The sequence below is a fragment of the Phasianus colchicus genome, chromosome 1 (genome assembly GCF_987193195.1).
Source record: "Phasianus colchicus chromosome 1, bPhaCol1.hap1.1, whole genome shotgun sequence".
NCBI lineage: Eukaryota > Metazoa > Chordata > Aves > Galliformes > Phasianidae > Phasianus > Phasianus colchicus.
This window is the reverse complement of record NC_143436.1, coordinates 63,858,477-63,886,358: the sequence shown is the minus strand read 5'-3', so window position 1 is coordinate 63,886,358 and position 27,882 is coordinate 63,858,477. Positions and strand designations below refer to the sequence as shown.

General features: G+C 38.4%; 1 protein-coding gene across 3 annotated transcripts in view; it reads right to left on the bottom strand.

The window, feature by feature from the left end:
* The window catches only part of DERA (deoxyribose-phosphate aldolase), a 60,986-nt gene that overhangs the window by 17,494 nt on the left and 15,610 nt on the right, over positions 1 to 27,882 (bottom strand). For all 3 annotated transcript variants that reach the window (XM_031589929.2, XM_090145743.1, XM_090145742.1), the window contains one exon: positions 22,652 to 22,780. In XM_031589929.2, coding sequence (XP_031445789.2) covers positions 22,652 to 22,780 — 129 coding nt within the window. The remainder of the gene's footprint in view (positions 1 to 22,651; positions 22,781 to 27,882) is intronic.

The following is a 27,882-nucleotide window of genomic DNA, read 5'->3' as shown; positions in this document are numbered from 1 at the left end:
AAATAAATTCAGCAGTGCAATATTACAGAAAGCTAAGAAATGAGCAGAAAGAATTGCTTTGCAGTGTCTGATCTTTCACTGACACAATACAGTGACAAAAGTTCTTTAATTGCAATAGAGCATACTTCACCCCTGGGAACCTACTTCTTCTTAGAAAAGGTGTACTGTGGGATCATTAATTATCAGAAGTAATCGTGAGGAGAAGAGGGCTAATTCAAACACAGCGTAGTAGTGCATCATCCACTTAAGTCAATTGGAACTGCATCTGCTTCCACTTCAGATTTGGCTTAGTCCATTTCGTCTCTTATTTGAATGATGAAGCCTCTATGACATCCCCTAGAGTAAGAAAGGGAACTTTCATTGCTGGCTCAAAGTAAGGGGATGCCTTGACTACATTCTGACAGTATGCTGTAATACGCTCCAGAGACCTGTCTTCCTGATGCAGGTTGGCATGCAGCTAGGTTTCAACCTGCTGGGGAGTTGAGACAAAACCATGCATGTTTCAATGTCCTGCAATTTAAACATAATCAAATTTCATCACTAACATTGCCTCCTGTAAATCCGTGTTTGTTTTTATCTGCAGGTTTCCTGCCCAGGCAGTCAGTGGTGTTTAAGCTGCACCATGCTACAACATTCCCCATTCAAAACTGAAATGACTACTCAGGAAACAAGTTCTAACTGCAAAGAAGCTGCAATACGAAAAAGAGCCAATTAAAAGTTGATTGAGTCTTGCAGGGAACTGAGCACGTATGAGAAATAGTTGAGTTATATATTTCAGAGCTATCCTCTGTCAGAGAGACAGTATGGACATCTGATAGTCACATTAAAACAAATAGTGGAAGTGAAACTTTAACAGTGCCAAATTATACTTTTAATTTCCCTTTTGAAATGCAGCACTTAAAGTCCTTCATTGCAATACTTTTCATTTTTTCTAGTATAAGGTAAGTCAAAGCTTTTATAAGTCTTATAATTACAAGTCTCTGTGGTACAGTTTCATTAAAAACTTTCATTAAACAACAGCTGCCCTTGTATATGGTCTTCTAATCAATTTGGTCAAACAGAATGACTTCTAATCAGCTGTTGATAAAAATAGAAGATGAAATTTTAATTCTAATAGATTAACCACAAACTCAAGATAGTCTTCAGAATTCATCTAGCTCTATTCTCCAGTGGATTTAACGACTATTCAGCAACTCATTACTAAATAGAACAAGATGAACATTTTCCAGTTCATTAAAGAAATGTACTATGTATTTTTGCATTGTCCTCATGATTCGTTACAGGGAGTCTTAATTACAAGATAATGGATAATGGTTATTAAATGCAGACTCCAGTAATGAAGCTCTATTCATTTGCGAGCCTCAGAGACTGCAAAGAGGGGAAAATAAAATTACTAGCTTCAAAAGATTAACGGATCAAATTATTATTCAATTTTGAAAATCTCATTCAGACTTCACAGAAACAAGAAGAGATTAAAAACTAGTATTAGTACAAAAGTAGTCCATTTATATATTTATTTTTAAATAATATCTTAAGGCTATTACCAGAATAATCAGCTTTAGATGTGATTATTAGACAAACATAGAGCCAATTTAGTAGCATCCTCTACCAAAGAAAACAATATATTTTTATTTCCTGAACAAATTCTATTCATGATACAAGAGCTTCCATGCAGAACTCCAGGCAGCCTCTCACAGAATTCAGAAGATGCATGCTACCAAAGCACTCTGCAACGTAATGTGTTATTAAAGTGGAGATTTCAGTAATGAAAAGGGGGATTTAAAAATCAACCGCTGCCATAAAAAGCACCTCATTAAGTAGAATTTATGCCAACCTTGTAATAACAGAAGTGTTTCATCAATTCTATTTCTTATTCATGTTTTCAAAAACAAGTCTAAGGAATGAAGTTCAGTAGAAGTTTCATCTGGAAACTTAGGTGATGATTTAGAACCCCAAATTTATCACCCATCTTCCCATTTTCCTATGAATATATACATGCAAATATCCAGACCGATGTTAAATTACCCCGTGGGTCGCTTGTTGCTTTCTCCTTCATTTGGGTAGGTTACAAAAAAGACTTACAAAATGAGTTTTTCAAGATAGACTTGTAGACCCAGTGAGCCTGGAAAAGGGCACATTTTCACTCTTTTTCACAGTGCAACGATTCACTGAATCAGTAAAGAGTGCAGACATCAAATCCCCTATGCAACACCGCAGCATCAGATGCCTGTTTCAGCTGGGCTTGCTGTGAACCCAGGAACAGCAACAAGGCCCAAGCAAGTAAAAACTGCATCACCTCAATTTAAATGGAGACAGAAATTTGTATAAACCACGAGGAATGTGACCAGTGCAGTCTGTACGGAGAAACTGTCACTGAAGACCATTTAAACCAAGCCAGCTGGATTTGCACATGATGAAAATAGTGGCTTAAGCATCTTGAACCTACGCCTAGAGGTTAAGACGAGACCCACTATTTATCCCATATAGTCATTAAGCCTTAAGCAGTGTAGGGAAAGACTCGCCCAAGTCAAGCAATTGGCGGGGCAAGAATTCAATGTCCTGTTCTTCTGAAGGTCAGTATTGAGCTGGCCATCCTACTGCTATCTCCTCCATCATATCAAAACATCACAAAGCTTCCCTGTCCCATGCAAAAATGAAGCAGAGCGTGAGAACCAAATAATGCTACTTAGCTGACAGCATCCGAGAAACATATTACGGTTCCATAATTAAGCAATAAGCAATAATAAGCAGTATGGCAATTGAGGAGTAATCACAACCTTTTGGTTGCAAAGTGCTTCAAATGCCCTTGGGGAACGATTATAACTATAGAGTCTGAGTTGCTGCCTTACTCTTAAAAAAGAACAAAGACACATCTGGCAGTTTTAAACAACAGTTCAGAGACATATGCTTGCAGAGGGACAATTATGCCATGTTACCTAGTATGTACTTCTAGTGAGTAAAAATGTATCTGGTTGCTGCAACTTGGCTATAACAAAATGTGGCAACATGGGGTAGATGCACTCCCTTACAGGACTTCTCAGTCCAGTGGCACAGAGTCATGCTGTTGAGGAGACAAGTGTAAGCTTCTGTTGTTTGTGCTGGCAAGGCAGCTGTAATAATATCACTATCAAATACATATACAGCTCCATGAGCAAGACTTTTTATTTTATTTTATTTTATGAGTACGTAAAAAAGAGGATCTTAAGATCAAATATCTGAAAATGAGTGGCCAGGCTAACATGAGCAGCTAATTCTTATTAGCTGAGACATCACATTAGTCCACTTACACATCCTCACTCTACTGCAGTTGCAAGATAAAATATATTTCCTTACAGCTTAATTTTGCCATTTAAGAGAAGAGAATACACATCTGTGACAACATGCTTCAGCAGTAGCTCACTGAGCTGCTTCAGCTCCATCACACATGGCTACTGTGTCAGACCACTTGTCTTTTCAGAGCCCGCAGCTACGTTACCATTTTTGAAATTGCTGGCTTACAATTTGGTATTTTGTGAACTAAATTTTGCAATTCTTTTCTGAAAAGCGCCTGCATGAAGCAAAAAATGAATCAGAACGTGGGGCTCCATGTTTAATGTCTGTTTACAAATAAGACAACCTTTCTAATGACCTACCCTATCATCTCAGTTGGTTTTCAAGACTAGAAATGGATGCTTCCTTTCCTGTACACCATCTCTGATAACGGGCAATCTGCAGGCCAAATAGTGCCCTTAGGAACAATTATGCACACACATGAAGGGACAAATTATTAAGTCCATACTTATGCAAAATTCCCTGTAGGTGATCTCTGAAGGAATTCAGCATCGCTGAATTATGTATAGCTTGCTAATGCACTATTATAGTATCTACCACAGGTCTCCATAGGATACTATTACTTAATTAGTATTAGATTCTTGTGTGTTCATTTAAAATGTGTTTAGAATAGGTTCAAAAGGTTCAAAAGAACGATCCATACCACTTTCTTTAGTTCTGCTACAAGGCATTGGCTTTTGTTATTTTTAGAGCATTTCTTTCAGTCCAAACCCTACTTGTGCATAGTAAAAGAGAAAAGAAATAATGGACATACTCTGACCTCAGTGACCACAGCTGGGATCCCCGTTAGTGGTGACACCTGGTTTTAGGCTTCAAACCACACTAAAGCACAGGAAAGAAACACATGTTCCCAGTCCCTTCCCACAGTACCAAACAGAAGCAGTGTTAGGACTGTATGAGTGCAGGAGCAGTACAGGCAGTCATGTGCCTCTGCAGAAGTCCTCCCTTGTCCTCTCCAATGAAAAGCAGCAGGATACACTCCCAAGAGCAATGAGTGTGACCACAAAGAAGATTAAGGAATCCCTGTATCATTATCTACTTGTTAAATGTTGCGCTACTTCCCTGAGATTTTTATGTTATTTATTCAAAAATGTGAACCAAGCATCACACTCAAGGGCTTTACAGTATACAACCTATATTAACCTTATTTCTTTTTGCAGATGGCAATACTAAAACTGGGTAAGCAGTTTGCCTAATGACACATGACAAGCCAAAGGTAGAATGAATAAATAAACCAATGCATTCCAACACCTAATGGTAACCATACAATAATCACTAAGAAAAAAATGTACCTTTCCTCTCAGCTTATCTAGTCCAAGTGCTGTTTATTTCTGAGTTAACAGTGTGGAGAGAGGTGGGCCCATGCCAACCTCATAAAGTTCAACAAGGCCAAGTGCAGGGTCCTGTATCTGGGTCGGGGCAATCTCAAGCACAGATACAGTTTGAGTGACAAATGGCTTGAGAACAGTGTTGAAGAGAAGGATTTGGGGGTGTCAGTTGATGAGAGATTCAACATGAGCCAGCAATGTGCGCTTGCAGTCCAGAAGGCCAACTGTATCCTGGTTTGCATCAAGAGAAGCGTGACCAGCAGCTTGAGGGAGGGGATTCTGCCCCTCTGCTCTGCACTCATGAGACCCCACCTGGAGTACTGTGTCCAGTTCTGCAGCACCCAACACAGGAAGGACATGGAACTGTTGGAGCGGGTCCAGAGGAGAGACACAAAGAGGAGGACTGGAGCACCTCCCCTATGGGGACAGGTTCAGATCTAGGGCCCTTCAGCCTGGAGAACAAAAGGCTCTGAGGAGACCTTAGAGCAGCTTTCCAGTACCTGAAAGGGGCCTACAAGAAAGCTGACTTTTTGTAAGGGTGTGTAGTGACAGGATGAGGGGAAATGGTTTTAAAACAGAAGAGGGTAGATTTAGACTAGATATTTGGATGAATTTTTTTTACTGTGAAGGTGGTGATAAACAAGAACAGGATGCCCAGTGAGGCTGTGAATGCCCCTTCCCTGGAGGCATTCGAGGCCAGGCTGGATGGGGATTTGAGCAACCTGGTCTAGAGGTAGGTGTCCCTTCCTATAGCAGGGGGGCTGGAACAAGATGATCTTCAAAGTCTCTTCCAACCCAAACCATTCTACGATCTTTCACTAATGTGTAGAATACGGTTTGCCACCAGTCTGAGCACGACACAAAACACAGGAGACATCAATACAAATCTCCTTTCTGCACTAACATGAGAATATGAGTTCTGCTTGGGAGCATGCCTCCATGCACCCACACAGAAGGTAAGACTGATGGCATAGTGTTAGCCCAGCTGACTGGACCCATGCCATCTTCTCAGCACAACACCCGTGACAAAACAGGAGGCAGCCATGGCACTTTTATGCAGTGAAGAGAAGAGTGGACTGGGTCGAAAGAGTAGCAATACAATTATTTTAAGAGAGGGATGTTCCATAAGCTACCAAAGTACTTGAAGAGTAGAAGAACTATAAACAACCCCAAATAATTCCAGAATAAAATAGTTTACAAACTGCACTGTAGAGCTGGCAACAGTACAGTGTTACTGTTGAGTGTAGCTGTAGCACTGCATAAAATCTAGAGGCAGTGCTCTGCAGCGTGCTTGGAGGAGAGCCCACAGCAGCAGAGCTGCTCCCACTTGTTGCCACTGCCACCTTCACTGTTACACAGAGGCTTCCCTCAAAAAGGAAGTCACACCTTCAGCATTCCCTTCCCACTCCTTGCTGCAAAGACAGCAAAGGATGAATTCTGCATAAAAGAACTAAAGGTTATAAAAATGCATAGTCTCTGTACAGGAATGTGGATATGGCCATGGACTAGGAGGAGAAGGTGACCTTTTCCTCCTTTGGCAGTGTTACTATCACACATACAGCACCTACAAGTATGCTGGGTTTCTGAGAAGGAACCACTACATACTTTCTTATCACTTTACAAGCTGTTGCAAAAACAAGTTGCTGCTTCATCAAACAACATAAAAGCTGGTCTCTCCTTTCAGATTAGGGGCAGGCATTCAGGTTCTGAACACTGAGCCCTGTGCTCTCACTGAGCTGAGTGAAAAAAGAAAATTTTGTGGGAGAACCCAGATGCTATTTGAAAATTTCACCCATCAATCTTAACTTAAAAACATTGAATTGCATTGCATGATTTACTTGCTCACACTTTAAATAATCTAAGCAATGATAAGCCATCCTAAACTGTGATATAATTAAACCAGCCATGTTCTAGGCATCTATTGGCGTTCCTGGCTTTGGATCAATATATCTTAGTCTCTCAAAATGCTGTCTACTACATGACATTTTACAAACTGTGGCTAAAGCCCTGATATATCTACCACTAATTGCACTAGTACTTGGAAGGAAATAATAAATATCCATGACTGCTTGGAATCATAGCACTACATGGCATTTCATATACCATTTTGTAGCAACCAGATTTAGCTTTGTACCATTTAATGTTGATATCAACTCAGAAATAAATATGTTAACATTAAAACTCAGGTATGCTTACATACTATCTATTAGCTTGTAACAAAATTACTTACATTGAAAGAGCAGCTTAAAATCCATTTGGAGATACTCCATACTGAACAATGCAACTAGAAAATTAATCTGCTTTATTAAGATTGGAAGGTGCTATGAATTTTAAAGATTAAAAGAAAAGACACATAGTAGAGCCAAAATCATGACACCTCAATGTCACTTTGAGTGTTTTTCAACACTTTGTAGCAAAAGCAGTTTAAGATTCTGTTCTGACTCTAACCCAGAGGAAGGCGCGATTGATTTTTGAGATTTAAAAGTCATGTCTTAATGCCACAGTCAGAACCTGCTCAGCATCCATCCTCTCTGTTATGCAGAAGACAAATATCCAGCATTGGCTGCTCAGCCATTTTGTCCCTACACAGAAGAAGGCAGCTGGCACAGGCAGAGGCTTCTCCAGCACTTCTGTGTTGGGGAAATTTTCATTGTCACAGAAATTTCCCAAGAGTCAATGTCCTGACTTTGCCTGAAAAATATTAAGTGACAGATCTCACCAGACCCCAGTCTGTATCGTCTTTGTTTCTTCCTGCCTTGAAGAAATCAGATGGTAGTTATATGCTTGCACAGCAAGTTCAACCACCTCCCTCCAGTAATCACGTGAGTATGTGGAAAATGCTAAAGCACTTGGTTTACTTTTTATGACACTTGAAAATCATCAATACAATCAACTTATGAACCATGGGTGTAGGTGTTGTACTTGCATCCTTCTGACACAACAAGTACCAAAAAAGAAACACCCTGGAAAGACTTAGTTGCAAATAAGGTAGTGTATTTCAAGGCAGAACTGTCAAAATGACAAAAACCATCAGTTGTTTCTTCTTTTTCCATAATATAATTTAATAATATATACATTTAATTATAAGAAGCTTACTCACAGCTCCTCCTTCCCAGCAAGTCTGCATCTCAGAGTGCTTCCTCTTTTCCCATCTTGATAATTTGATAGCTGGCAGAGCTGCAAAAAACCTGCAAGTGTGGGCTGCGGTGTGGAGTGTTTTCACTACTGTCAGGAGGGTTATTTCAGAAGGTTTCTAGCTCTTCAGGTGGCCTGAATACCAGAAAACTTGCTGCCCAAACAACAACAAAAAACCCAACCAAAAGCTCTGACTGTGCAGCCACACTCTGAGCAGGCAGCACTTCTCAGCTGGGGGTCAGGGAAAGGCACACTCCTGTGTTTTTTTGTTAGGAAATCTTTTTTTTCCCCCTCAGCTGTATTATTAATGATGCTTACATGGCAAAACTAACAATTTTATTTCAAAGGGATATTTTACGAAGGCATGTTGCTGATTTTTTCCAGCATAACAATCTATAAAAAATTAGTTAAAAAAAGGAAAGAAATCAAAAGAACTCTTAAGCACCATCAGCAACTCATAAGAAGGTATTTAACATGCTGGGACGTTGTTTCTTCCCCTCCACTTGTCAGAAGTCTGTGTCCTAATCTGGTCAGAGAATGCAAATACGGTAAGCACTGTGAACCAAAAGTACCAAATATCAAACAACGGCCTGGCTTTTGGTTAAATGTAACTGATATGGAAATACATATTTGGTTAACACACTGGCAAAATGAAGATGATATTCTAATTTTCAAATCTAGACGTTATCTAGACATTTTACTTTATTTAAACCAATGCTAAAAACATGTCATTTTGAATACCAGCATTTCTGTCTTTTTATTGAAATACTGGGAATAAAAGAAATTGTGTATCAAATTCTCTTTGTGCTAGATATATGTATCCTCACTGGTATTAGTGGAGAGTTATTAAATGTCACTATTCATTGAGAGTGCATTTAATGTATTTCTTACAAAAAAAAAAAAAATTATCTATCTAAAGTTCATATCTTTTGCATGGAAAAATACTTTAGAGCCTTACTTTGATAGCAATGGCTTCTTCAACCACGCTTACACATTCTGTAACAGAAGAGGTTAAACAGAAAATTATCCCTGGCTTGCCACTTGGCAAAATGCAGCACTGGTGATAGTATCAATGTCACACAGGGAAGCACAACCACCTCATGATGCCTTTCCTTCTGAAATATTAAGCTCTTGGCACAATAGAAAAAGCTGTCCATACTGTCTCCCCACTTGAGTTTGGTCCTAAGCATGCAAAGTTTAGATCACACGAAACACAGCAGTGAACAAAGGTACCCAAGGCTGCACCCTAAAGGAACAGATACAATTACGTAACAGATCCTAACCCAGTAAACTCACAGCCCTGCAGGATCAACACTTAGGAGCAGTGACTTCTAACAGTGCCTAAATTGGTATTTATACTTATTGTAGTGGCTCATGATTACTCTGTCAAGAGTGGGATCGTGACACACACTTTATTTCCATACTCAATCTAAAAGAAAACTATAAAAGTTTAAATCCTCTGTCCTTTCTTTTCTTATTACTAGAAGGTGAATCTAATTGAGTAAAAGGTAACCATATCATAAGACTTAAGATAAAAGAAGTTTATAAAACCTGTCACCTATCTTTTTCTCCTTGCCATCTCAATAAAGCTGTCATTTTTCCAAGTCACTGAATCACAACTAAAGTCACAAAGAATCGTGCGTTTAGCATTTCTCTACATCAAAGCACACACATACACACCTGTAAGTATTTACATTCAAAAACATCATCTGAAGCTCAGTACAGCAGTGTAGCACGTGCTTTGTCTAACAACTAAACAAAATATCCACTTTGATAGCCATCTTTTGTAGAGTGCTTTAAAGCTCTCAAACATCTTCCGAAAGTAAAAATCAATTGTCTCCATTTAATTAGCTATCTCTTCAGACTTTCTGTGATCAAAATGACTGAGTTAAACAAAATGGTTACTACTAACAGGAGGCTGTTGTTAACCGGAAAGCTAAGATGGGTGTGTACATGGGGAGATCAGAAGAAAAGGATGCTGCTGCATGCTGTTAGCTTCTTCGTTGTGAATTTATAAAGGGGAGTGAAAATGTAAGATGAGGAGAACTAGCAAGAACTTTAAAAGGATTAAAATCTCAGGAACCAGCTATGTCAAAGAAAAATGGAACATGGATTCAGCCCTAAAAAGATAAAATTATTCAACAATTTATTAAAATAGTTCATCATTGTAATTAAAATCCAAGTGCCTACAAAAAAAAAGTTGCACAAGAAAGGTAATTATTTATGAGGAGACTTTTAAAAGCCATTTGTTGTGAATTTAGTAGAGGATCAGTCTAAAAGAGCCGGTAATAAAAAGAAGTTATTTGTTTATTCATAAAACTTATTCTGGTCTAGCATACCGCTAAGAAACCCTAACATCTGCTCAATGGCAGCTGTAAGTAACATTAGGAACACTCAGTCAATTTATATGCTTCTTTTTTATTAAAAAATAAACAGGTCTTTTTAAATTATTCACTAGTATATTTAGATAAAATTCTGTGCTGTAGCAATGCACATTTTGTGGAGAGGCGTCTGCAAGCTTTGTATGATCATGATGATCTAAACCTTTCTACGTTTCACTTTAGTCTTTATTTGATGTCCCACCTAATTTAGCAAATGAAAATGTAGAAAACCTAGAAGCTGAATGAGAATCACAGCTATGAATAATACAGAATGCATCACTGATGCCTCAAATGCCCTATCTCCTCCCAACTTGCATGCATTCTAGTCTTATCTTCCCTTTGCTTTCCACCATTTAAAACTTACTCTCAGACAGTTGCAGCCTCTCTCTTGTTTATGCCTTTCATGAAACAGACCTTAGACAACAACCTCAGCTGGCAGAACTGTTTGCTGAACTATTGCCAAGTAAGGAATTGCAGCAGTGATAGTAATTAATAATACTTTGTTCTAATTCAAAGTATTTTCATTTTGCAAAGTGGTTTGCATATTCCCATGTTTCGCTGCAGAAGCAGTGCACAAGAGGCAAAGGAACCCCTTAAATCCTCAATATTTCTCTTCATCCACCACCCTATCATGCACTCATATACTTATACTTTTTTAACTCTCTTGCATTTCAGTGGAAAAATACATTGCTGTCTTCCTAGGTTTCTCTCACGTATTCAATTCTTACTTCATACTAACAGCAAGTCTCTCCTAATGAACACATAAGGAAGATCAAAAGCATGGAGTAGCTCTATTTATTTTACTAGGATTGTTTGGTTTTACTTTTAAGCAGTAAGCCAGCATTTCTGCAGTGCACTTTGGAGGCAGTTAGTTAAAAACTAGGCAAGGTGTAATTCTAATCCAGGCACTGGAAGTGGCTGAAAATGGCGCTGAAGGTCCCAGTAGAGCCTTCTCAGAGCTGCAACTGCACTGCGATCATAACCAAGCAAACTGCTCAGAAGCTAAATCTGGTTACATCCAAAGAGGCCACAAACTGTTCCTGATTACAACAGAAATATAAGCAGTTAGCTATCAAGAGCACAGACGTAGTGTCTTGTTACCAGAGTACCACATGCCAATGCTACCTTTCCTCATGCTGGCATCTGAAGGCCTGGAGAAACATGGCACTTTTTCCATTACACCCCACCAAGATGCTTTCTCATCTAGAGGTTTGGGTTCCTGTCAAAGCTCCATTTATGTGTAAGGCTTTGCATTTCCCCTGAGCTCTCTGCATGTCCATTTTCCAGGACCAGTGGGAAGGATGCTTTTGAAGATACATGATTCATAATTTCCTTTTGCATAATTTAAGTTTAATGTGCTGTTGGAATATGGAACATCTCCATTTGTTTCCTGTCTGGTTCTTTAGAGATGAATTAACAAATCTTCCTGATAAACTACAAAACTTTTCTGCTGCAATGTGTGAGATAGGCTGATCAGCAGGACACTGAATTGGCAGTGTAGTGGCAAAGTTTGTAGAAGGAAGAGTTTTTGCTTGCAAAGTTCTGACATCAACAAGGAAGGAAGCTTTCCTACATCTTAGATTTACTGAGAATACAGGAAATCAGCTTGAGAAATCAGTACACTGCAGGGAAAGTCACTCTATAACAGAAGTGCTAGAGGGAGGGAGACATCAAAGCGGCAAAAGACAATCAGATGTCAGATCCCTGTTGACTTGCCATGGACCATGGACTTAGCTGTCATCTTTGTCTTTGAAAATACCCCTCAAAAGCAGGACTAGTAAAGGAAGCTCTGGAAAAGCCACTGAAGTTGGATAACAGTAAAATACACATAGTAAGAAACTAGATATTACCTTATCTAAGAGATGTTAAAATTAAGAACTATCATTTTATTTATCTATGATTTTCTCATTTGAGAAAATTAATTGTAAAAGATATAAACCAGACTCATTTCCCACATGGTGAAATTCCAAAGTATTGTATCAAAGAATTCCTTCCATTCCTTTCAACATCTTCCCAACACGGGTTGTCCTTTGGTGCTGTGAATCAAAGGAGCCTGTGAGACAAATGAAGCAATCAAAGTACTTACCAACAAAGTTCTGGCTCCTTCACAACTCATCAAAAATGGTGCAAATAACCGCAAGAGCACGTTGGGAAAAGCTATGGTGAAGAATATTACTATACTCCACTGTCATATTCTGATCAAAACATTTTCCTTTGAAAAAGGACTGACAAACTATGAATACGACCTTTTACATTCCAGTTTAAAACATATAAGGAATGGAAGCTGTTAAATGCAAGCTTAAATGCCTGCAATCAAATAGTCAGTCCTATTTAGCTCAGCGAGGAATGTGTTTGTAGTAACATGCAACCCAACAGTAAGCTTGTACATTCAGCCTGTTTCTCTGCACTTAATGAAGTAACGCCTGAAAATACTGTGTCAGCACTATTAGGAACTGATCTGTTAAAAGTTAGTGGATGTCTTTATACTGATCTCAGTATATTTTAAGATCCAGCTTACTGGTAAGAACTCTATCCACAATCTTCTAAAGACTAAATTGTTTTGTATAACTAATTTTCGTCCCACTTTAATGTCTCAATATGGAATTTGCTTATATGTCCACCTTTTGGCACGCTTCTTTGTTTTCCTTCCACAGCATTTCTCTTCCTGATGAGTAAATGCGTTTGTTTGAATGAGTGTCTAAGAGTGTTTCAAGATGTTCAAGATCATGTACTCCCAGTGTATTCTTCCATTCAACATCTTTCTGTTTAGAAAACTGATTTCACATTCTACTATTATAGGTGTATGCTTCAAAATAATTTCATAGAATAACAGAATCATAGAATGGCTTGGGTTGGAAGGGACCTCAAGGATCATCAAGCTCCAACACCCCCCATCTGCAAGCAGAGTCACCAACCTCCATATCTAATATTAGACCAGGCTGCCCAGGGTCCCATCCAACAAGGCCTTGAACACCTCCAGGAACGGGGCATCCACAACCTCTCTGGGCAGCCTGTTCCAGCAAGCACCTCACTACTCTCTCTGTAAAGAACTCATGAGGCCCTGCCACCTTAAAATTAACAAAAAAATCCCAGGATCTGCAAACCTAAAATCATGCTTAGTTTATTTCCACATCTATATTAAATTGCTGTTAAGGGACTGTATTTTCTAAGTGGTGTTCTACTTGCAATCTCTTAAAAGATACTTTAATATTTCATAAGCCAATTTTGTATAATTGATAGATACGGTAAATTAAATATTTATTTCTATTTTTCACTTGTTTAGTGGAATTTAGCACCTGCTGCTAACACAATAAAAAAACAACCTGAAATATCAGAGAAATAAATAGTACCCTGTGCATCTATTGATTTTACATAATATTTCCATGTTTTAAAATTGCATTCTCTCAAACCATTACCTTCAGTATCAGAGCTTCACAGATGCAAAGGTTTTTGCTATGAAGCCGTGTTATTTTGATGGCATGTTTGACTAGACTATTCACTGTGCAACGATTTCTGAGTCTGAGGCGATACGAAACTTCAAAAGTTTTAATTCAAATTCTAACAAATTATTTAACATAGAAACAAGATTTCATTCATGGGGAAAATTAACGCAACAGGGGTGCCTTCTCACCTCTCTGCATCAGTTGTTGTAAATTGAAAGTATACCATTTAGATATTCCTTAATTAACATGCTTTGAGAAGATTTTGACTATCAGCAAAAGAAAAACACTATCCAGGCATTTAGGATAATTTCTTAATAGAAGGCTGACCCCTCACAGCAGTATGCCACACTGTGAGTATCTGCCCATTCACTGTAATCTATTTCACACTAGTTTCAGAGACTGAAGTGTAAATGGCTACCTTCTCATAGGTCAAGTAGCAGAAATCTGTGCAGATGGGGATTCAAACTCTTCTGATATGCCACAACACTAAAGCATAGCAAAAGAGATGTATAGGACACATGGCAAATCTCTTCTATTTTGTGTAGAGTGCTATTAAAATGGTGGAAGGGAGGTGACCTCTCTGCAGCTATGGACAGTGCCAGTCAATTCCGCAGTGCACACTGTCATCACCCTTGAGCACTGTGGCAAGCTGTACCAGCTCCTGTCTTCACTGTCATTGCCAGGATTGGCTGTGCTGGGAAATCACAGTCATATGCATCCACCAGAACATTCCCAGAATTTCTCTTGCTAAATTTCCCAGTTTCAGCTGTGACCAAGGGTGTTCCATCTTCATGTGCAGACAGGGAAAATTTATTCCTTCTAATGACAGGAACGTACTTCTGCTTGTATCTTAATTTACTAGACCTCACTAAAGCCCTATGAAATGTGCAATGTCAATTTTATGCATGGAAAAACAGAGAAGTTAACTGAGTTGTCAAAGGTGAAGGCAAGCCAGGATCCATTTTGCTTTCTCAAGCAATTCTACCCATCATCTGGTTTCCTGACTTAGCTAGAAATACTACAGTCTCTATTTGGAAATGGGGAAGGGGTGGAGGGAAAGTCAAGTAGTGTTATGGATGATGAAAATCAAATAAGCAGGTAATGAGCTGATGGATGTCATCTGTTTTTACACTGGCATTTCTTCTTTGACTTGAGTAGAGGCTTTATATGCCTATTTCTGATTACAGAAGAACACCATTAATAGAATAGACTTTTCACAAAATTAGAAAACTGAGTCACCAGGCATCCTGGTACAGCAAGTATGAACAACCTCAGATAACTATCTCCCCCCATCTATGGCTGCAAATACATTCAGGCTTCACTGTATACACTAAAACTCTGCAGTCCCCTCAAAGATTCTATGTACTTTTTTCAACATTTTTGATTCTCTTGCATATTATTTATATATACAGCGTTCTGTTGCTCTTCAGACTTTACAGGTAAGACTTCTCATTAAAGCCTACACTAGTGTTTTTAACCATTCCTATACTTCTGATTCCCTAGACATACATAATTGAGTTCCAGGTAGATTTTTAAGTCTCATTTTGCATTCTTTCCAGGTCTGCTTTATTCAAGCCCAATTCTGGTTTTGTGTTACTACTCTTTGCGTAGACCCTCATCAGTAATCCAAACCTGAGGGTATTGTGATTGCATTGTTATAACTTTTCAACTCTAAGCTTATCTATTGCACCTACATTATTTCTAGTGATTAGCTGCAATATCACTGGTAAGCTTGTAGGCAATTACATCGTTTAAGGGAGCATCCTTGTACTGCCTTATTGAACATGCAGTTATCTGCATTTTTATACTACTGGCCTTTTTATTTATTTATTTATTTATTTTTCCCCACTCTGGATCAGAATAAATGTTATCATTTGCTCCTGTATAGGCTTCTTTTATACAAAGTATATTAAAAGACTTTCCATGCTGCCAAGAACATGTGTTGATCTAACTCCCAATCCCAAACCTTTTTTTATTTTATAATATTATTCAAACTTTTGAGTGAGACTGCGTCACTTGCTGTGTCACCTGCTCTCTGTCTTGGTTTTTCATAGCATGTTTTATGTTCATTCCTTGCACTGAACTTTCAGAGCTGTGAACAAGCAGACTACGTAGAATGCAAGACATGCACTGCAACAAACACAGTGAAGTTATCAACAACTAATATTCAATACTGTCCTGATGAGCATCTTACAGTAGCCACACTGCAACCACTTCTACACTGTGAGACAGTACCCAAGGCCATGGTCCTAAACATATGTGTAACAATGCACCCTCACAATGCAAAGAGCTGAGGTAGTTCCAACTCTGAAAGCTCAAATTTATCCAAAAATTCGGATCAAATGGGCAGGTTTTTGCAAAAATGAGGTATTTTCTGCTGATGTTCAGATAGAAGAGGGCCAACAAAAAAAATCATAAATGCACTCTTGGTAAACTAAAGGAATTCAGAAATTTAGCCCATGCTAAATCTAATCTGTACGGTCAGAGGATCACAGTCAAAGAAAATTGCGATTACTCTCTTACTTACCATTTGTTAATCTATTAGAAGGACTCTCTCTGCACTGTGCTTTGTCCACTAAAGAAAGCAGGCAGTGCAAGAACACAATGCATTTCAATGTCCTTCCAGTGAGCGCAGCTCAGTCAAGACAGCACAACAAGTAATCGACATTGCAGCTTGGATGCTCTCGGTCCTGCTTCAGTGGAGGGAGACAGGAAAACACCACATTGTGACCAAGACAGACCTACTCACCAGTCAGAGAGTAAGTCCTCTTCCCATACATTCAAAGACTGAGTACTGACTAGATTGCCCCCAGGCTTATACTCTAAGCTAGAGTTTAACATCATCAGTCACCCTGGAAAGCACTCAAAGATTATTCGTTTCTGTAGAAAGGAACTGACAGTTTTGATCTGGTCTGCTTTAGGAACATGACAGACACACTTGACTCCTAATTTCTGACTGTCTCTTTACGTGGCAAAGTGAACCTGTTACAAATACACAGTAAACTCAATACAATTGTGTGTGTTTTGGTTTGGTTAAAAGAGACAAACTAAAACCATGATTCATTTCTACTACCAAGCCTCCACCCCAGATTTGCCTTTCATGTGCTTTGGGCTCTAATAACTGTCTTACCAGTATCAAGTTACAGCTGAATGTAGACACATAATTAAATCACATTTTTCTTTAAATGTAATACAGCTGAAATGCTACTGAACAGAACCTTCAGCCTCTCGTGTGAACATAGGATCTGAAGCCTCACAGCTGATCTCAGCTTGACTTTTGACTTGTCTGTTACAATCTTCATCTCATACTTCACAGGGCTGTTGTGAGATTTCTTCTACTAATGTCTGCATGTACCTTGAAAATGTAAAGCACTATCTAAGTGCCAAGTATTATTACTTATTCATCAGTCTTATTTCCTACATTAGTATTATCTGCACAAAGTATGCCTACCTTCTCAATCAAATTTTGCTAGTTTGGTCTCCTCTCTTCTTTATTTTTCATTAAACATTTGCTTGGCATAACTTTTGCTTTGGACAAGGCAGCCCACAGCCAACAGTACAAAATGCATCCCTAATACTCAGAAGTTTAAAGCCACACCATCTATCCTGGCTCCAAACAAATCTTTATAAGACAGTGTTCAAAACAGCAACAGTTATTAGTACTTCAGAATTCATGTTCCCATTATTCATGCTAAAACTGGATCTGCAGCAACACTAATTACAGTACAGCAATCTCACTTAGAGATGCATAGCTAGGCATTATTCTCTGATGTTCCAAACCGCATTTCTTGGATCCTCTTCATTTATTAATTGAACTTTTATATCTTTTCTTAATTCAGGACTAGCTTTTTCTGTGGTGGGATATTCTGATCTTCAGGATTTCTGAGGAATCCTTTTCAAGCAGTACTTTTGTGTCTCGAGTTTTCTTAGGGGAACTCCTCTATCTCCGCATTCAGAGCCAAAGATTGAATATGACAGTTCTCAGCCAGTTTCTCCCTAGAGCTAAGATGAAGCCAGCCTATTTGTGGCTTTAGGTTCTGCTGTGAAAATGATGGCTGTATTATTTCTGTTCATTTTGGAATTAAAAGTACCAAAGCATCTCAAAACTTCTGTCTGCAGATTCCACATGGTTTAATTTTCTTCTTCTGGCCTGCTGGCATGAGAGACTTTATTGCCTCAGCCATGTTTTGATAATTTTTGCATGCTTCTTTATGCTAGAAAATCTAGACGTTAGGGTTTTTTCTAGCATAAACTCATTCCCTTTCTAAATTCAATTTTTATGAGTCAGTATCTCAACTTATTTGACTAACTATTTCATGACCTACAAAAAATTTCTGAAATCTATGTGTTTAGTAGAATTACCGGTGAGCATACATCTCTCCTTCCTGATCTTTACATAGGTACTTGTTTGGTTATTTATAATGAAAACAAGTATATCTCATATGCCACTGCTGCATTTCTCTCAAATTCCCAAAGAATGAGGTAAATGAAGTGTACTGTGGAGACCAGTTTTCACAGTTAAAAAGACACAGAAGTTTTCATTTTTAAAGCAATGCACATTTACTTAGCCACTTCCTCCACCTCTCGCTCCTTAATTAACACAAATTCTTATATAAAATAATAAAGTTTTTGTAAATAGGTAATATTGTTAAAATGTAACTTTACAAAATAAAAGTTTTATGTAATAAAGTCATCCTCACCTTTACGGAAGCTTTCCTTTCCCACTGCAAGTTTACCACCTTTCCTTTCCTTATCTGGCTTCCTTGGCACTTTATAATATAGTTTGTGTCAAAAAATGTAACAATAAGAAACCTGTCACCCTGTCATAACAAAACAGTGAACAAGATCTGTTTGTGGCTTGTTTGTTTTTAAAGACAACAAGATGAAGAAACATAGCCAGTTTGCACTAGTAGTAGGGAGCCAAGCACTCCTATTTGTGTTCCTCAGAACTATTTCTTGAAGAGGTTACAAAGATGTACATTTGTGTTTCTCCTAAATGGACCTCAACCAAATTGAATGCTGAAAATCACTAATTAGTTTGCTCTGCTCAGCATGTGTAAACTTTCTGGTAGAATCAAAGATGCAGTCAGATGCCCTTGGGAAGCTCATGCATTCAAACCTAACATAAAGATTTTAAGAAGCCCAAAAAATGGCAGTGGACAGTACAAACTATGAACAAAAATTCCTTGTTTGTCTGAGACTTTATCTCAGCTTTCTGAAAACAATGTGCTTCTTTGGTAGTGCTGTGCACTCCTTACCTTTTCCATTATCTCCTCCTTAGCAGTGCAAGAATTATTCTTGCTAGCTGACTCACTGTCCTTAGAGGGCTGTCAGGCTCTTTCAGAACAGCACTCAGAAATAGATACTTAAATATTCCAGAATAATTTTTAGCATGTCAGTCAAATATGTAAAAGGGTGACTTAAAAGACTTTAAGAGAACTAGTTGCCTATTTCCATTCTGATGTCTTTTTCTCTATGTAGTGTGCTAGAGAAGGTAGAAAAAGTAGACATTACTAAGGAGAGATATGGTTTCAGACACAGAATGAGCCAAAAAGACACAAATTATTGTATTTGCTTCAAATAGAGGCAAATTATTATCAAATTCACTGTGAAGACACTCTTTTCCCCAACAAGAATGTTGTATAAACCACATTTTCTAAAGCTGTCCCTGGCCTCCAGTGCACTGCTGGGAGCTGCACATCCTGCTGGGCTCAGCCTCTTTCTTGGGCAAAAACTGTGCTCCAGAGCACAGTTGCTTGCCTACAGACACGGTCAAAGCAAGCACTTCTGAATACAGAAGTGCACAGACACACCACTCCAGCCTGAACGTGGCTCTTAGTATTATTTTAAAATTCCAGCCAATGTGGAGATGCACACTTTTCACACTACTTGATGTTTTGGCATGCCTTTTCAAGTCAGTCATTTGTGCAGCTGACCCCTCTACTTGGAAGCTGAATCAGACTGAATGGAACTTGTTCCTCCCAGCACACATCAATCACTCCTTGTGCACACACCAGCACAAGGATGACTGTACAGAAATTTTGGAAACATACTTGGGGATGAGGAGTCATCTGCACTGTATTCCCTGCTCAGATAATTGCTTCGTGAAAAGCAGAGTAATTTTATAAGGAAGGATTGATACCCTTACTGGCAAACACAAATAAAACTCACCTTTGTGTGGGAGACCTGTCGGTGAGCCCAGGTGCCAGACATCCCAGGCAAGCTTTTTAATCATGTGGCTGTTGCTAAATCTGCATTGTGACACTCTTTTGTCTCCAGCCTTCTGAGTCTCACAAATGAGACAGATGGGAAATAGGAGGGCTGCTCTGAAGTAACGTCTGCTATTTTATTATGCTGGCCTACAATGTGAAAGGTGAGCGTTGGTGGTAAGGCAATAGAGACTGAACCTTCCTGACAATATTCTGTTATATTTTGTTGCTGTTTGACAGATGACAGCAGGAGGGGCAGCTTGACAAAATGGTGTCTGATATGGAAGTGTGTATGAAGCAAAGGGATGTCACTGAATTCCTCCATGCGAAAAAAATGGCACCCATTGACATTCATCAACACTTGCCGAATGTTTCTGGAGATGAAACAGTGGATGTGAGCACAGCAAGGTGGTGGGTAGTGCACATCAGTACTGGTGACAGCAACAGTGGATCACCTTTCCTGCTGCAGATTTTTATAGAGTACGGCACACAGGCTTGTTTATCGCTGGTGAAAATGCATACCTAATGGTAGCAACTATGTTGAAAAACAATGCTTTGTAGCTGAGACTTTGCTCTATCAAATAGTGTTATCATGCTCTTTGTATCTGCTGTAGTTTCCCTGGAAACAAATAGGAGGCATTACTTTTGGAGCAAGCTACGTACACGTATTTTAAATGCTACATGTACATGCTACAACAGCTGAGTGCTTCAGGACCTACGTGTGAGTCTGTATGCTCAACAACAGTAATGTGAACATATGCAAGGCTATGATTTTGTAGCCCCTACATAGTAGACTTGCATTATGCACTGCATAGTGAAAGAGGTTAAGGAGTGTATGCCGCATACTCACTTGCACTGATCAAACTGCATGAAAGGCAAGGCAGTAAACTAGGTTCCTAAGATGGTGACAGTTTTAAAAGAAAAAAAAACCAAAACATCATCAATCAAAAAAACCCCAAAACTAGTTATCCCCTTCCGAAGTAATTTTCAGCTATCAATTTTGATAACACAGTTTTACGGAGCACTTCTAACAACATAGCTGAAGGAGAAGCAAATTTTGGTTCAAGGACAAGAACAAGTGGCCAGAGGCAGAAACTTCTAAAGCCAGTTTTGCAATCAAATCCAATATACCGTGTAACTCATTTCCTCTCATGTAATTAGTCACTAGCATCAGGTTTATCAGAGGTGCTGCTTTTTCACATTTATTTCAAATAAAAGCCCCCAGGATCCGGCATATCCACAAGATCCTTGTTAAACCTTCTTTTCTTTCTTTCATTTAAATCAGAGTACCAGTTGTAAAAACATATGGTCACAAAAGCGAGAGCTTAAACCTACCATGCCAAGTTTCTTTCTCCCCAAAACATTACAAGTATGCATATCAAACAAATATCTGGAATTTGAGGTTCTCAGCTACTCTGACAAGTCAGAGTTTGAAAATTTGGCCTTCAATGCATGTACATACGTTCTTATTTTTATACTTACCCACAAAGAAAAAGCAAGAGACTGAAATAAGGGAATTACTGCACGTTCTCGTATGGATAGGTATCTCATACAATGAATAACCATGCAAGGAAAATCATTAACAATAGAGCCATCTGCTGTATTTCAAAAAAACTACACCAGCAAAAAATCTGAAAATGTTCTAATGCTTTACAATCTGAAACATTTCTTAAATAAATAATAAAAAAAAAAGATTATAATTATAATTATATAAATGACAGGAAAAGCATTTCTTGTACCTCTTCTAATTAAAAACAATATTTACTAGCATAATACTGTACTATATACTTAATGATACTAATTGACTTTGTAGCTGAGCAAGTAAAAAGCATAAAAGCCTCTCATTCCATCTAAGGTAGATAAGCACAGCACTGTGTAAAAAGACAAGGAGGTCAGCTGCAAGTTGAATATTTATTTAAATACAGACAAGACACTCAAATGACCTTTTCTTCCCCTAAAATAAGAAATTCCAGGTCTGAAGTGCATACAGTAGGAAAAAAAAAATCGACAAAAATGACCCAAAATTTAGTTAGAATATGGTCTAACAGTGGTTTTTGGGATATCTTTACATTTCCCTCTGCCAATACAGAGGTGCACTCTTTCAAGTATGGTGGAAGAAGCAGATGTTTAGAACAGAGTCCAAAGAACATTTTGCATCTTAAAGATTGTATTAAATCACAGCCCTGAAGTCTTGTTTAAAGTAGGCAAAACTGAACATCATTTAACTGTCAGTATTAAGTGTCCCACTTTTGAGGGTGCCATTTAAAAACAGTTATAATCTAGAGCATCCCACCACCTGCTGCATCACTGGTGCTCTTCCTCTTGATGAATCTCCAGCATAGTTGGATTACTCAAACCATACTCTTGTTGATGAGGTGATTAGGAGTGATCACAAACCAAAAACAGTTGTAGTCAGCATAAGTCTTCTCAAGGAAGTGCCCAGCTGCATTTATAACAGGCTAACAACCCACCTGCTCACACTACATCTGTACACTCACTGACACTACATGGATAAAGTCTATCTGCCCCAAATGTATGTGTCTTTATTAAAAATACCAAAGATCAGACATCTGAAAACAAACGCTATTTCTCCTACAAATCTTGTTCTTTAGCAGTTCTAAGTGTTATTTAAATTTCATACCTTTTTGTACATTACACAAAACAAATGACACTTCATTACTACACCTGCAACTTCAGTAATTGCTGCATAACAATTTTTTGCCTACTACAGGCAAAACTAAACTTTCACAATGAGAATTTTTTACGCTTCATGAATAATATAGTAAAGACATTCTTAGCTTAAAAAGAAGAAGACTTATATTTACCTGCCATCATAGCGATCATACTGGCTTTGTAGACATTAGCAAGGGACCCTAGTTCACCTGTTGCTAGGATTGTTTTCATGTGAGCTTCTCCACAGGCCTCACGGCACTGGCGGATCTCCTCATACAGACCTGTGGATAAAAGCATTTGAAAATGATCAAAGTTGGCTGAGAGACATTTTCAAGTATGGCTGTAATTTCCACTTCTGGATTAATTTCCAATCTTATAATTAGTCATAGCACTCAAGAACTTAAGTTTTGTAAGTTCAATAAATTACATGACTGGAGGTAATTAACAATGCCACACAATTTCAGACTGAACTTAATAGCTATTAATGTCGCTTCTCTCAAAACTACTAATGTGCACAGTATGCCAAACACTCATGAATACATCAGGAGCAAAAAATGTACAAAATTGATTTTAAAACAGCTTTTCAAGTAATAAATTTGGTAATAAATTGAATTAGTACTCAGGCACAGTTTCGCTTCCCCTTGCACATCATGTCACCACACTCCCTGTTCCCTACAGTCATCTTTGCAGATCTCAGCCTATGAGACAACAAAGGTGTGACCAAGTTGTCTAATTACAGACCTTGGTGCCAGTTGTGGTTCCCTGACATCTTTCCCTTGGTTTCCAACTGCTACTCCTGGAGGCACCTCATCTCTATTAAGTCCCATTCTACCCCCCAGTTCCATAGGGCAGTCTCAGGAAGGCCAATTAGGAGTTAGTTTAGGTATTTAAATTCCATCTTAAGCTTTGTGGAAACATGAGTTTCCTGAAAACATGCAGCCTCATCAACACAGGCTGCTAACACCCCTGGTGAAAAGAGCTGGAGGTCCGAGATAGCACCTTCATGGCTCAACAGCTCTGCATGGATCTGCATCTGTGAACTCCCCTCAGGGGGTTACTGAGGACTCGAGTCTACTGAGTTCCTTAAAAAAAGCAGAACTTGCAGACCTGGTCAGGAAATGGGAGCACAAGGAAAATGTCCCATCCCTTTTTGGTAAAATTCAGCAGTGCCCCCACAAAATTTTAAGCTTCCGGAGATTAAAAAAGTGAGAAGTTATGGAAATAATATAACTGCTACAATCTGGCCACTTGGGGATGATTAAGGCTCATCTAATACTAGTGGCAGGGAGAAAAGCAGCTCTTACAGTGTGCTGCCAACGTTTCTGGAATCTGAATTAGAAGAAAAAAAAAAAGGCAAAATAAGCAAACAGTATCTTTTATAAGAGTCCTTTTCAGAAACTATACTCAATCTTTAAGCACACAAAATCGAAAAGTTCATTTATAGAAGGCAAAAAACACAGCTTTAACAAATTTTTTTAAAGCATGGGATTATTTTTCAGCATACTGTCTCAGTCCCCAGACAAGTCCCGAAGAAGGCTCGCCAGCTGGACACCTCCTTTACCTGCCATGTTGCCGAGTCCTACTGCTGCTGTGGGTATACCAGGCTGCTGGGGCTGGGATCACTGCGGTGGTCCTCAGAGACATACTACACACATTAGTAGACAACTGGCTAACGTACTTAGCAAGTCCCTTTATAGACACCAGGCTTCACCTTGTTTCTTACTGTGTACCAAAGGTGTGAATTAATCAGTAATAGCATGCGGTCTAACATGTTTTATTGATCAATTGATGATACTCCAAAACCTTCTACATCAAATCAAGACTCAAAGAAAAAGGAAATACAAAGCACCTGTGCTATTTTCTTGTGCATTTGATAATGCTACTCGTGTTAGATCCAAACGCAGTTTGTTTTTGTGGAGTGACTTTTTCCTGAAGCCTTTGGAAAGCCAGAAAAAGCAGCTTTCATGTTCTAGTTTCGGTAACAACAAGAAAAGACTCAAGTTTTCTCTACCTTTAAGCTACACTGCCAAAAATGTCAAAACAAAATCAACAAAATGTACATTTAGTTTGGATTCCATGAAAAGAAATTTTATTTCCGTAACTGTTGTTCACCGAAGTTAGTTCTGCAGCTACAGCACTCTCCCTATTGTTGGAAAGTACATTTATATGCAATTAGTGCCAAGATCATTTGAACAGTCTCTCTATCTGACAGCATGCATCAACCCACAGACAGGAACAACTGAAGATCTTCAATCATCTGTGCCTGTCAGGTTACTTGAGGTGGTGGAACAGTAGGCATGCGTTAATGGGGCAGGTGTGTAGGTAATAAATACTCCTCTCTTATTCACACTCTATTCACAGATCAATTATTGCATTGAGTATTTGGCATTCACAGGATATTCTCAACCCTACAGCAAAAGTACGAATAGAAACGCAACTATCTCTGGGAAAGAGAAAATTATCCAGAGCACCCGAGACTGAACACCTTGACCCACGTCAAGCAGGCACTACTTTGTTTCAGAAAAAATGCATAAACTCCTACTGCTTTCAAAATTAAAAAGGGTACTCAATCAGATTTAAATAAAAAGAGAAATTACTTGATCAACTCAAAACTTCCTCTCAAAAGACTGAAGAGTGATTGAAGTCAATCACACTTGAATACACACTCACTTTTTCAAGAAGTCCAGGGCCACTTTTAGGACAGGTTGTGCTGCCAAATTTCAATCTTCTAGCTACCTGGTTCTCTCAAGCTCTTTAGTGACAGGAGCAGAGCTGGACATTGTGGCTCCTGGCGTACTTCTGTCCTCTGCAGAACACCAGTAGTAGCTGGCAGAGCAGGTGGAGCTGCTCTGGTTAGCAGAAGTGGCAGAAAGCATTTAGGAAACTCCAACACAGGAAAATCCAGAGGCATATTCTCAGCTATGAGCTAAAAGCTTGCAAAAGATTCTTCTTTTGACTCTTAAAAACAGTAGAAATAATAATGAAGAGCTCTGAAAGCAAATGGCCAATAGCGTGTAGCATCTCAAATACAGCATTGACACTACCTATGTTAAATCAGGAAAAACCACACACAAAGAAAAGAAACAAAACCAAAATCAAAGCAAGCTATACTATATAGATTATGTTTACAGCCAGATGCTCATTGCTGCAGTCTGTAGTACCTCAACTGATTAAGCAGTTAAAATGAGTGTGATACAAGAATTATATTCTACTTTGCTCCCATTTATTTAACATACCTTAATGCTTTTATGAACCTCAAATCCATTTTTATTGTATGCATATATAAGCCAGAAAAGATCAGATTTTATAGGAGAGAAAAAATATTTTCATAGCAATATTTTCAATTGCACTGTTATAAAATATTAGTGCTGGATGGTGACATGATTTTTTTTTTTTAAGCATTACTTTATTTCCAAATATTCAGCACAACCATTCCATTGATATTTAGCAGTTATTAAATACACCAGAGAAAATGTGCTTCTCCCTTCACGTCTCTCAAGCAAGCATCCCTATCAATTAATGCTGGCTATGATCTGCCCTAGACTGTCTAAATGGTATTTTGATTTGGTCCAATACATTTGTCTTAAAATCAAATGAAGGGAATAATACATGTCTCCTACACAGAGTATGAAACTGTTAAAGGAAGAATAAAAACAGCTTAATTTTTATGAAACTGCTCTTCTAAAAAAAATGCGGTGATAAAAACACTTTTTTTTTTTCTTTAAATTCAGTTTATTCACTGTTTTCAACTAGTCATTCACATTGACTGATGTTAAGGGTAGAAACTGAGATGAGAAGGGATGATGTTTCAATTTCTGTTAGACCAAAAGATCAAGGTAATCATGTTAGGAAATTGGAAAATGAGCTGGAATGCCTTCTGTCTTGCACATTAATGGCAGGTTTGTTAACAAAATGACAAGCACGAGGCTATCAGCACAACACGACTCTATCAGTTCTGCTCTCAGCCACATATGTGCAACTCCAGGCTCCAGTGATTCACATGAAACTGAAAACAGAATTTGGCTTCAGGAGTCTGAGCTGCTGCTGACAGTATAAGAAAGAAATTATGCAGACTTTGCAGTCCCAAGTCAGCTTGCAAATCTAGAAAATGGAAAATTCAAATAAAATATTTTCAAACAATATGTAGAGTCTTGTTCAAGTCTGCAGATCAGGTAGTATATATATTATCTCTGCAGCCTATAAAGGGGGGCCCCAATTACTGAAAAAAGACCTTGCATTCATAACTGAATAGTTATTAGCAAGGATTGAAAGGCAGCTTTCATAATGAGGCTACAGCTATGTATTTCATGGATGCAGTCATGCTCTAACTTCATAGACTATTCTATTTTTATTCCCCTTTTTTTACAAGAAACTTCAATTGACACAGAGTAAATGATAATCAGCCATTACTAGTGGTTGTCAAGTATTGTGACATTGTGGTATATCCAGTGTTTGCTAAAAGCTGTGAAACTAGAAGTAATTTTATCAAACCTCAGATAGTTTCAGAAGGTAGAGCAACACCACGATATGTACGGAGAATATATCCAGCTTCTTTCAGTAATTGGTTGGTCAGCTTCAACACACTTTACCTACAGATTCCACAAGTTGTGGTTAAAGACATAATCTAAATTCTGATTTTTAAGCTTAATTCATACTTCATTAAGTAATACAAGACAATGGTTGAGTAAACTATTGTAAAGTATTATTGCTCCAAAAGCAAATTGCTTGTAAAAGGTATGTATATATAAGCTCATAAACATTTAAGGTTCTTTTCCAACCTGAATTAGCTGCCCAATAAAGCTGCTTTCACATTCAGCACTATTATAAACCTCATTACAATTACCTCATAAAGATCAGATCTAGAAAATATATTTCAAGTGACATAAAGACTCTCAATAATACTAAAAAACTGCTCAAAATGCAGCCTGCCCACTGCCCTGTGCCATCATGACAATGGCTCAGTCCTGAGCCCAGCCCAGGGCACGCATTCATCTCTTGGTAACAACCAAATATCGTAGTTCTGTTAGAGCTGTTTCAGCTGGAACCAGTGGAAGGGTAGGGCACAGTGCAGTGTTAGCTCAAGTTATGACATGGTCCTGTGAAGAGTCCAAAATATGCAGCCGTGCACATTTTCTGTTCAGGAAAATTTCATCAAAAATTTTCTTATGAGCACCTTGAGACCTCACTCAGAATGGCAACCACTGCCATCAAACCAAACTGATAAGCTAGTTTCACAAAAACAGGGTCAAATATCCCACTAGTTTTATGGTTTTGTTGCCCTTTTTTTCTTTTTAAGGTTTTAATAAAAATACGAACAGTTAAAATAAGTTTTGTTACTTATATGCATTAACTGTATTTTATGAGGGCTGCTCCAAAAGTAATG